The 11174-nt window shown below is 32.1% G+C and overlaps 1 protein-coding gene across 1 annotated transcript; it reads left to right on the plus strand.

Moving 5' to 3' along the window:
• The first annotated feature begins 2800 nt into the window (after positions 1 to 2800).
• Positions 2801 to 10687, plus strand: LOC133200581 (ubiquitin-conjugating enzyme E2 Z-like). The gene is made up of 7 exons (XM_061336404.1): positions 2801 to 2977; positions 5318 to 5390; positions 6935 to 7122; positions 8079 to 8190; positions 8295 to 8407; positions 9377 to 9467; positions 9830 to 10687. The coding sequence occupies exons 1-7, from the start codon at positions 2814 to 2816 to the stop codon at positions 10049 to 10051; spliced, it is 963 nt and encodes a 320-aa protein (XP_061192388.1). The 5' UTR covers positions 2801 to 2813; the 3' UTR covers positions 10052 to 10687.
• Positions 10688 to 11174: the final 487 nt, after the last annotated feature.

An 11174-nucleotide genomic window follows, 5' to 3' on the forward strand; every position in this document is an offset into this window, starting at 1 on the left:
AAGAATTAGCTATTAAATGTAAAATGTAAAAATAAATTTATAATTAAATCTGGACCCCTCAAATATATATGTCAAGTGAATTTTTCGATTTCACGAGCAAACCTTAAATTATAACATTTCTTAGAAATGTGTTATAAAGTAAACTTATCAAAACTGCTTGTATTATGTATTTTTACTCTTGAGTGAAAACCATTAAAATTATACATGTACATTTGTATACAGCGGATAGTGGCTGCACAAATATTAGTTGATATCAACAGCAGCAATTTATTTGTTTATTTTTCAGTTTTGTATGTTTTTTTAAAAATATATTGTCTTTGCCACTTCTTAAATGAACCTAGTAGATACATTTTGCTCTGTGTTGTCCTGTCATGAATGTAGTTTTGGCCGATCTTTAATCGCAAGAACAACATTAAAATATCATGTTTAGACTTTTCTTCTGATTTGATACACTAATACATGTAAAAATACATTTTTGATTTTTGCAGCTTAACAGATCTGAGATCCTGAATCACATTTTCATTTTCCAAATTTGGGATTTTTCAAAAATGTTTAAGTATTGTTTAACAGTTGACAGCAATTAATGAAAATATGAAAATTCTATGTGTTTTAGGAATTTTTGGGGGTGGTTGGTGGGGAGTGGGGTGGGGTGACGATATTTAAGCATTGATTAAATATTAACAACCATGAAGAACCATGCAAATATGAAATTTTAGTTTCAAGATAAACTCTAGAAATAGAAAAGCTTTATCAAAGCACAGTTTTATTTGAAATTATTCAATAAATTTGTGATATGATAACCAGACCAGTGATCAGATAAAAAATGGATCCTCATACATGTGTTTTTCCTCCTGTTCACTTAATACAAACGGTGATTTTTAGAAGTCATTTTGTCAAGGGTTATTTTATACATTATTCTGTGAACTAAGCATCAAATTGATAATTTTTATTCGCAACTGCACTCTTAAGAAATACAACAAATGATTCTTTTCAAAATAATTTAATCAAGACTATATAAATACATTTGTAAGAATAGAATTTCCTAAGTTAGACATGTTAATCAAATAAAACATGTTAAACTATAAAGAAAGTTATCAAATTAAGAATAGATTTAAACTTGCTTTTCATGCATCTTGCAGATCAGAAATCGAACGGAAACAGCATTACAGTTTAATGTGTTCAATAAATGTTCAATGCAAGTATCTGAGTTTATGTTTCATTGAAAAACACAACTGGAAAAGTACTCAGTCCACAAGGTACATCGGGGTGGGGGGGTTGGGTTGGACCTTTGTCTTATTTTTTGGTACATTTTTTTTCTAATCCTGGATTTTGCCAGTCCTCGAGCATACAGCAACAAAAAGTGGGGGGGGGGGGGGGCAACCTGCATCAAAATGATAGTTGACTATAACAAAAGAAAAAAGCCCCCCCCCCCCCCGCGTGCTAAGAGCCTAAATGTGATACAACTACATGTATATACAAAGTTATCTTTCAGCTTTGTGTGTTACTGCATGTGTGTTCAGCATGCTCTGATGCAATGTTTACAAACTCGTGTGTGTGTGTGATTCAGGCCCGTAGGCACTATCAACCCAAAATTCCTAGACAAGCAGAAAAAGAAGAAAAAAAAAGGGCATCAGACGTTTTTATTGAGGGGGCACAAGCATATGGTAGCTATGTTTTCTATAGTAATGTATATATCGGCGAAATTATTGGGGCCCCCACCGTGTCCCCCCGGTTCCTACGGCCATGTGATTGTTTGAGTTTGGTGGCTGGGGTCATGCATCCTCCAAAAATATTTAACAAATTCTTCTTGCAAATCTTCCTTGCTCCCAGGTAATCTTTTTCCAAAAATCTAATTCGAACATTTTAATATAATTATTTTTTTTTTGTTTTTAGACATTCCATATTTACATTTTAATATTTCTGGGTTTTAAACTTTTAACCAGTCCTATATAGCATATACACCTTTAGCCGTAAACATATTTACATATTATACGTATGACTAAAATACATCTCATTCACTCTCTTCTTTGACCCAGGACGAAATCCATTTACAATTTTCTGCATTAGGGAGATATGCTTCGTTAAGGGAAACAGACTGAAAATTAGATGGCAGAGGCAATTATGATCCAAAGAAAGGTAATTAATTTTAGAATTTTTAGTAATTTTCCAAGTTGTTGAACTGCTGGTCAGAGCTCTTCATGATTTGTATTTTATAGCGTCTGCATGTACATTTATTTTTATTATTTTTTCCCTATAAGACATGTTTTCTATGGCATTCGAGGTATTCGTCTATTTAAGGCCATTTTTTGTATATATAGTAGCACCCATTCCACCCTACCCTCATCCAAATCATTTTTTTTTTCATCATAGTAATTATGATTTTAATAATTAATTATTCATTCTAGCTAATAATGAATAATTATTCAGTTAAATAAAAACTTTGACAAATATAGATACAAAGAAAATGAAACAGGTCATTAATTTGAAATTCATATTTTTTAGCCAGACTCATTGCTCGTATCTAGCAATAGCAGGCTTTTGTCATTTTTTCTAGCAATACAGTATAATACATGTAAGTCAATGGGATATTAATAGTAACGTCACCTGAGAAATAAATGATTTCTTAAACGTAAAAATATTTTTTGATAAATTAAAAAATTAAATAAACTTAAAAGACATAAATATTTAAATGAGAAACAAAAGAAATACAAATTACATTCATTCATTCTTCTTCTTCTTCTTTTTTTTCAAGTCGTTTTGTGTAATTAGCGTGATCAATGAACATGTTCGTGTGTTTAGGCTAACCATTCAAGATGGCAGCCTCCAAGCTGGAGGAAACTGACGACGAAGGAAACGAAACTTTGGGATTTGTTATTGATGAAGTCATCAATAACATTGGATCGTCGTGGGATCCAACAAACTCTGTTGATTGGGCAAAGGAAAAGGCTACGTCACAATGTTTAATGAGAATAAAAAGGTAGACAGTCGACTTTAATAATTCTAAACTGTATCTGTATATATCTATATACAATGTATGGTCCTGTAAAATATATAAAATTATGCAAATAAAATCTATAGATTATAGCTATATTGTTTGAGATGATTAGTTGAATTTTAAAGTTGTGTCCTCAATTTTTATAACAAATCTGCATATCATATGACAGGTCCAGCACAATCTCTTGATTTAGCTTTATAGCTTGAAATAGCTATATGGCTTTATTAAGCTATTCAAAAAAGCTTGATAAAGCTATTTATGTGCAGTTTTTCAGAAAAATGTTTTTTGCCAGAAAAAGACAAAAAGTCGGAAGTATTTGGCTATTCATATATGTACTATGAACTATCAAAACAACAACCAAAATCAAAGAAAGTTTTAACATTGCAGCATTTGAATACTTTTAAGTAAAAGATGTATTTCCATTGTTTGAGTAACTGTACACTACCTTGTGTGCGTTGAGGCGTGGATAAGTATGATTGCTTCTCATTGTACTGAATTATTACCAATCAATTATCTTGTTGACCATAATTGGCCTCCTTTATAATTTCATTGCAGAAGTAACTGTATCGATTGCTTTATAAAGCCCCAAAACTTTTAGAACTTTGAGTACAAAGTCTCTTAAGGAGACGCAATTTGATGAGTGATTTTTACGTGCATTATTTTCAGAAGAGTTCAAGGTTGAATATTATCACTGCACCAAGGTGCGACTTTTTGTGCATGCTGAGAAAATAACACATTTAAGAAAAAAGTGTGATAAAATAGCTAAATCAAACTATTCTGAATAGCTTAATAAAGCTATATAGCTAAATCAAGCTATATAGCTAAATCAAGAGGTAGTGCCTGACCTGTATGAGAGAAATGAGGCTTGAGAAATGTGAAACACTCATTACTCACTCTATACTATAGACTAAGTCTATAGATCATTAGATGCTTTGAACATTTCACATCCACAGTGTGTCAGTGCTTCACATTTCTTAAGCTTAATTTCTGATAAAGGTATGTCAGACTGTGAAACCTTAGGGCCAGCGCACTTTCGATTATGCCATGAATCATAATTGCTAAATCTGACAGTTCTGTTGCCCCTCTCAAGTGATAGATCCGCAGTTTCCTTTTGCATACTGCTAACATATTGAGGTCACAATTTTCAATAATCTTCTCTAGCTTGCATTTATTGCATCTAATAACGTCATCTTTTTCACTCAATTTTTATCTAGTAAAATATTTTATAGATAAAATTTTTCAAAAGTTTTACAACTTCCCATACCTTGTGATCCAGATTTCAAACTTCTTGGATAGTTTTTGGACAATTCCGACAGAAATGGAAAAACTTAAATTGATTTTAGTGACAGAAGAATGATGTCATTAACAAGTAATATACAAATACCAATATACAAATGGCATGTTTATTGAGGATGCTTACATTAGTTTTGTGGTAGAGATTCGAAAATTCTTTTTAGTAAATCTTTTCAAGTAAATTATGTAAGTCTTTGTCATGCTTAAGCCACATATTGTTATGATATTGCGTGTAAACAGGATAGGGATCGAGTCATTGCTTTTTCACATGGGTCCATCAAAATTTCTTTGAACAAATTAAATCTCAACTAACTTGTAATTATTAACAATACCTGGAAATAGACAACAATGAATTAAAATGATTCCACAGCAAGTACATGTACTAGAATAAAGATTGTTTTGAGTCAACTTGCCTTTCATAAAAATAAGAAATATGAAGGCCTGTCTCTTCTAGTGCACTAATTATTACCGAAGTTAATTTTTTGACAATTAAGTCATACTTCACGGTCATGAGGTCAAAAATCATAGTACATTGAGAAAGTTAATGCACATGTGAAATAGGAAACCCCTATCTTCTCTCATTCAAATTTAGTACCAAAGTTAATCTTTTTTAAAAGTAAATCAAACTTAAAGGTCAAAGTCATGAAGTTTAAAATCATGGTTCACTCAGAACATGTAACGCACAGGTGAAATATGAAAGCCTTATCTTCTCTTATTCTAAAGTTATTACATGCATCAAAGTTAATTTTTTTTGTAAAGATGGTAAAAATTTATCAAATTTCATACAAAAATATACCGAATGCACAATTTTATTTTAATAAATATATCATTAGCCACATTATTTGTTGTTTGAAGCTTCCTCATTTGACTGTTACCATAATATACCGGTATGTGTTTTGTTTATTTTTAGCAATTGATTCAATATCTCATGACCAAATCTCTGATTATGGTTGACTTAGCCATCAGAGAGATTTTGATATTCCTAGTTAAAATACATGTAAAGGTTGTCATATATCTTTGTTCTTTCAGAGACATCATGTCAATATACAATGAACCACCACCATGCATGTGTATAGTACCCCACAAAGAGGACATGACAGTGGTAAGCTTGCAGAATGCAGATACATTCACTACACATATACCAGAATTTATTTTTCAAATGGAAGTATACACAGTTACACAGGACCATTGACTTATCAGTTTAAGTCTTTACAAAAATATAATGAATTTAAAAAAAAAAAAAGAGTGTTGGGTTCTATTTTCTCATTCATACAAGGGATTGGACAGAATCACAGTTCTGTCAGAGCACAGGCACATATGGACAAGATTTTGCTTAAATTGGCTTCACATCTCAAAGGAATCCTACAAATTTTCCTCAATCATGTACTTCTGTTGTTTTCCAAAACACTGACTGTAATTGTGTTTGACGATAAATTGTGGGATGCTTATGAGATGATTATAAGCCAATTTAATAGCATGATAGAGACAAATATATAAAGAGACAATGTGAACCAGTATTTTAAGTTGAAAAAGAATAAGACATGTTTTTTTAACCCAGAGAGACTGGGGTACAATGTATACAAACTGGAGTGGCATACCTTTCAGTCAGGGATTTTTAATGGAAGGATTATTTTGAATGTTTTCCAGATTTATCCTATGGTGTACTTGATAAATAAGCTTAGTTAGTAAATATAATTTATGAAAAGTCAAGTACCTGTGTGTCAAACTGAAGAAAAAAAAAGGTGAAATGAATGACATGTAATGTCAAGTGATTAATCTTGATCCTTTCACTTTCATTTATAAGAATGAAATTTATTTTATTTGTATAAATCCAGATATGAGATAGCATATCAAAATAAAGATTAAGACTTGGACACTGGTCATTTCATTCTATAGTATTTCAACCAAAACATTGGACCGATAGACAGGAGTTACTTTACATCAGTCAGGTCTGACTGTCTAGAACATTAAAAAAGACTGATGGAAATATTTTTAAATTTCACAAACTTAAGTATGAATATTTATCTATGGTATTTATTAGTATTATTATTTGCTGAAAGAAATACTTGGTAATATTATTTAATCTAATGCTTTTTGGTTTTGCATTACCTGTACAAGTACAATGCATGTAATTACTACCCTCTAATCTCCATAATCATGATAAGGAGTTTTCTTGTTAGTTGAACAAGACTGATTTCATGTTAGGCCTAGATAAATAAATTGTGTGTTTCCGGTTACCCGACCTACCTGAAAATATATGAGCCAACCCTGAAAAATTTATTCGCCGATATTTTTCCAGAAGTAAACAGTTTCATTTTCACTATTAGAAATCCTAATCTTGACCACTTTGGTGTTTGAGAAAATGCATATCCTATACACATTAAAAACAAATGCCATTAGTAAGCCGCCTTTTGGGAAAAAGAAAGGAACTCTTTGTTTTTCTCATTTTGTTTATTGTCAAAGTTGAATTTTAACTAATAAAATGTTAAAATAAAATAAAATGTTTGGCCTACCTACCTACCTACCCTATTTTTTTTTCGGGTTGGAATAGGAAACACACTATTTATTTATCTTGGCCTTATTTGTCAGAACAGTTCAGAATGTTACTTGTCAGAACAATTCAGAATTTTAAAAACTACATTTCAGATCCATGCCTTGATAACAGGACCTTTTGATACGCCGTATGAGGGAGGATTTTTCTACTTCATTATCCGTTGTCCTCCGGATTATCCAATCCGACCCCCTCGAGTGAAACTCATGACGACAGGAGATAACCAAGTCCGATTTAATCCTAACCTATACAAAAATGGAAAAGTCTGTTTAAGCATACTTGGGTGTGTATTAAATTTGATATAACTGTACATTTTGATTACGTATAAATCTATGAAAAGAGCTTTGTAAAGCATTACAGTAAAGCATACTAACTTTAAAGCAGTTCAGGGATGAACAATTTGGATAGTATCAGGGATGAACAATTTTGATTCATTTAATAAACATATTTTTTTTTATCTTTTAATATGTTTATCATACATTTCAAAACTACAAGAAATGAAAATCACTCTGCCGTAACCATTAATTTATTATAAAAATGTTCCTGAATCATGTTTTACCATTTTTACTGTAGATAAAAGTTGTTTTTATGTGCAGAGGTCATTACATCTGGAATATAACATTAGCGTCTTGTACATATATGTACATGTAATCCTGTATCTTTTACCGGTAATAAAGGAAATGTCACTCTGACTTGACCTACAGTATATTGTTTGTGAATACAGTTATCTGGGCAGATACATGTATTGTTTAACTTGTATTTTATGGAACTGCATGTAATTATATGCAGGTATCTCTGGGAATATCATGGACGGTTTAGTAACACTAACCCCAGATGTAGATAAGTTTCTGAAGATCAAAGAATGGAAGTGTATTATTTTGTTTTACTGTATATCTCTGTCTGCCTGTCTAGGTGTTAACAACTGTAAACTAGCCTAGCCACCATATACATATGTACACAATAGATTCTTCAATTCTGGAGAATGTCATGGTCAAAATTTCAGATCAGGTCAAGGTTAATCTAATTATGCAATGTCAACTATGATTTTGTCCTGAAGGAGTTTGTATCAGTTATAAAACATACTGCATTTCAATTGTATACCCTCTTACTTTACTACTGTAAGTGTAAAAATTGACAGAAGGTTTCTTGCACAATCAAAAATCAAGGAAGAGGAGAATTTTTCTATCATCTAAAGACTTTGATAATTTTGTAATCTTTGCAAACTGTTTTTTGTTTCAGGACTTGGTCAGGCCCTGCGTGGAGCCCCGCACAAAGTTTGTCCAGTGTACTGATCTCAATCCAGTCCTTAATGAATGAAAAACCATACCACAATGAACCAGGATTTGAAAGGGTATTAGTTATGAATTGTTTCACCTTCACCTCATATAAAGAAATCCTTCATTTCATTTGAATTTTTACATACTGTAGCTATCAATACTTTAAATTATGTTACAGGAAAGAATGGCTGGAGACATGAAGCGATACAATGAGATTATTCAACATGAAACACTCCGAGTAGCTGTCTGTGATATGTTAGAGGGAAGGTGTAGTTGTCCAGACACCTTGAAGTTTGTACATTTTTTTCCATACAAATGTACATGTATTTGTGTTTTTCATATTTTTTAAGAAAAGCAGATGAAATTAAAAGATGTGATACTTTTTTAGCTCACCTGAGCTGAAATCTCAAGTGAGCTTTTCTGATCACCCGTTGTCCATCGTCCGTCCGTCTAGCTGTCCCTCCGTCCGTCTGTAAACTTTTCACATTTTCGACTTCTTCTCTTGAACCACTGGACCAGCATCCTTGGGTGAAGGGGAGTTTAAATTGTTAAAATGAAGGGCCAAGTCCCCTTCCAAGGGGAGATAATCAAGAAAGGACAAAAATAGGGTGGGGTAATTAAAAAATCTTCTTCTCAAGAACCACTGGGCCAGAAAAACTGAAACTTATGTGGAAGCATCCTGGGGTAGTGTAGATTCTAAATTGTTCAAATCATGACCCCTGGGGTAGGGCAGGGCCACAATAGGGAATCCAAGTTTTACATTGAAATATGTAGAAAAAAGCTTCTTCTCAAGATCCACAGGGCCAGAAAAGCTAAAACTTAAGTGGAAGCATCCTGAGGTAGTGTAGATTCTAAATTGTTCAAATCATGACCCCTGGGGGTAGGGTGGGGCCACAATAGGGAATCCAATTTTTACATTGAAATACGTAGTAAAAATCTTTAAAAATCTTCTCAAGCACCAGTGGACCAGAAAAGCTGAAACTTATGTGGAAGCATTCTGGGGTAGTGTAGATTCTAAATTGTTCAAATCATGACCCCTGGGGGTAGGGCGGGGCCACAATAAGTACTACAAGGGTGGAAATCAGGTGAAAAACAGCAAAACCAAAGTTACTCAGGTGAGCGTTGTGACCCATGGGCCTCTTGTTTAAAATGAGAGGGGCAATTATTAACATAAAAATAGACATTAGTGATTGATTGAATAAAGCAATTTATGTATTTGATATGAGGATGTAACCTTTGTAGTTTACTTTTTATTTCTAGGGAGGTGATGGAAACATCATTTTTTGAGTATTATGACTACTACAAATCTATATGTTCCTCAAAAAAGCACCTACAAGGTCAAACTATGCAGGTTTGTTTTTATATACATGTACAATAAACATTACATTTCCAATGTCTTTAGAAAGAAAAATACATGTATCACAGGCTTTAGCTGCTATGGCATGATTCTTGCCTACATCCAGTATGGATAATAAGTTTAGAAAACATTTAAGAAAGTATTTGTATTGATGTAGGAAGTTTTTGAAAGAGAGAATAAAGTAAAAAATAATTTTCTACTGAACAAACTCATCTATACAAGTCAAAATGATGCATGGCTATGAGGAAATAAAATTTAAATTCAAGCTTGCATGATCAAATTTGTTTGATATCTCTTTGTTTAGGTTTTAAACTGTAATTTACCCTAAATATTAAATATGTAATATTAATTTAAAGGATCCATTTGGTGAAAAAAGAGGATGTTTTAATTACGAATCCATTGAGAAGCGACTTGATGAGATAAAGAGACGGTTAGACGAGAAACAGATTCTGTCTAGTGACTCATCAGAAGAATCCGATATGGAAACGAACGAGAAAACCAGTGATTCTGTAGAGGATAATGGAGCTGATTCTTCAGAGGTCAAAGAGGCCAAAGACAATGGAGATGTCAACAGCTGATACCAAGTCTTGTGATAAATATAACATGAACAAGTATTACTTCTTTATTGGACCTAACTACTGCTCCTTGCACTGAATATGAAGGACATACTCATATTAAGTTTTCAGAAAATTTCTATGATGTACACTTGAATGCAGGCTAAGAGAATAATTTTCTATACATTTTTGCAATATTAACTGACTTTGAAGTGTAAAAGGTGTGTTTGATGGTCAAATCTGTATATTTTTTTTTCTTTTTTGTGTTTGGTCATTTGACAATGCAAGTGTACTGTCTGGAAAGTACCTTGTAGAGTGTTTTTTGCAATAGTTTTCTGAGATGTTTTGAATAAAGGATGTTGATTTGGACCACTTAATGCAGTCTTTCAGTTTCTTTTGTTGGTACTTATAATAAAGTGTAGTTTTGTATGTATAATTTCCAGGAATTTTTAGATTTATAATGTGGCATGATAGGCTATCATGTTTAAATGGCAGGTGATAAGCTTCAAGCATACTTATATATTTACACCCGTTTATTTTCTTGTATTAAATGCACTCTAATTTAGAACAAATCAATTTAATTAATAATATTGAAACTATGCTATGATCAATGATCATTGTTTGTAGGAATAGTACTTTTTTCTTGAGAGATGTTTTCAAAGTTTCTTACTTGTATTGTTTTTTTTAATTATGTACATGTATATTGTACAGTAGTTATTACTACAAAGATGTTTGTTAACCTAACAGGGTATATGATTTTATTCTTATGCATATACTGGACCAATTGTTATAAGCATATTCTTATTCAGAAATTTGTTATCAGTGCCAACAAAGAAATTAATACATGTAGTAATTATTAATTACTGGCATGTCTTACATGTATTTTCCCCTGTGAGTGTGTGTACATTTTTGTAATTGTCCCATCTATTTGTGTGCATTCATTGAACTGAAAGAGTTTTAACATCCTTAACTTAATCATGCATGAAATTCATGACATGTTAGAATGTCAATATTTTCATTAACAATTTGGAGTCACCTGTACACAGGAAAATCAAGAATCACACTGTTTACTCCTCAGTAAGCATCAGTACATGTATTTTTTCTCTTCATCATGTTCTTGTTATAATACTTATGGAAATGTTTAAAA

This window comes from Saccostrea echinata, unplaced genomic scaffold (genome assembly GCF_033153115.1).
Source record: "Saccostrea echinata isolate AGI-Se365-2 ecotype Australia unplaced genomic scaffold, CSIRO_AGI_Sech_v1 ptg000001l, whole genome shotgun sequence".
NCBI classification, from domain to species: Eukaryota; Metazoa; Mollusca; class Bivalvia; order Ostreida; family Ostreidae; genus Saccostrea; species Saccostrea echinata.

Coding starts and splice junctions, on each gene's coding strand:
- LOC133200581 (XM_061336404.1), top strand. CDS start 2,814: ATGGCAGCCTCCAAGCTGGAGGAAACTGACGACGAAGGAAACGAAACT. Junction 5,391..6,934: donor ACAAAGAGGACATGACAGTG/GTAAGCTTGCAG, acceptor ACTACATTTCAG/ATCCATGCCTTGATAACAGG. Junction 9,468..9,829: donor TACAAGGTCAAACTATGCAG/GTTTGTTTTTAT, acceptor ATTAATTTAAAG/GATCCATTTGGTGAAAAAAG.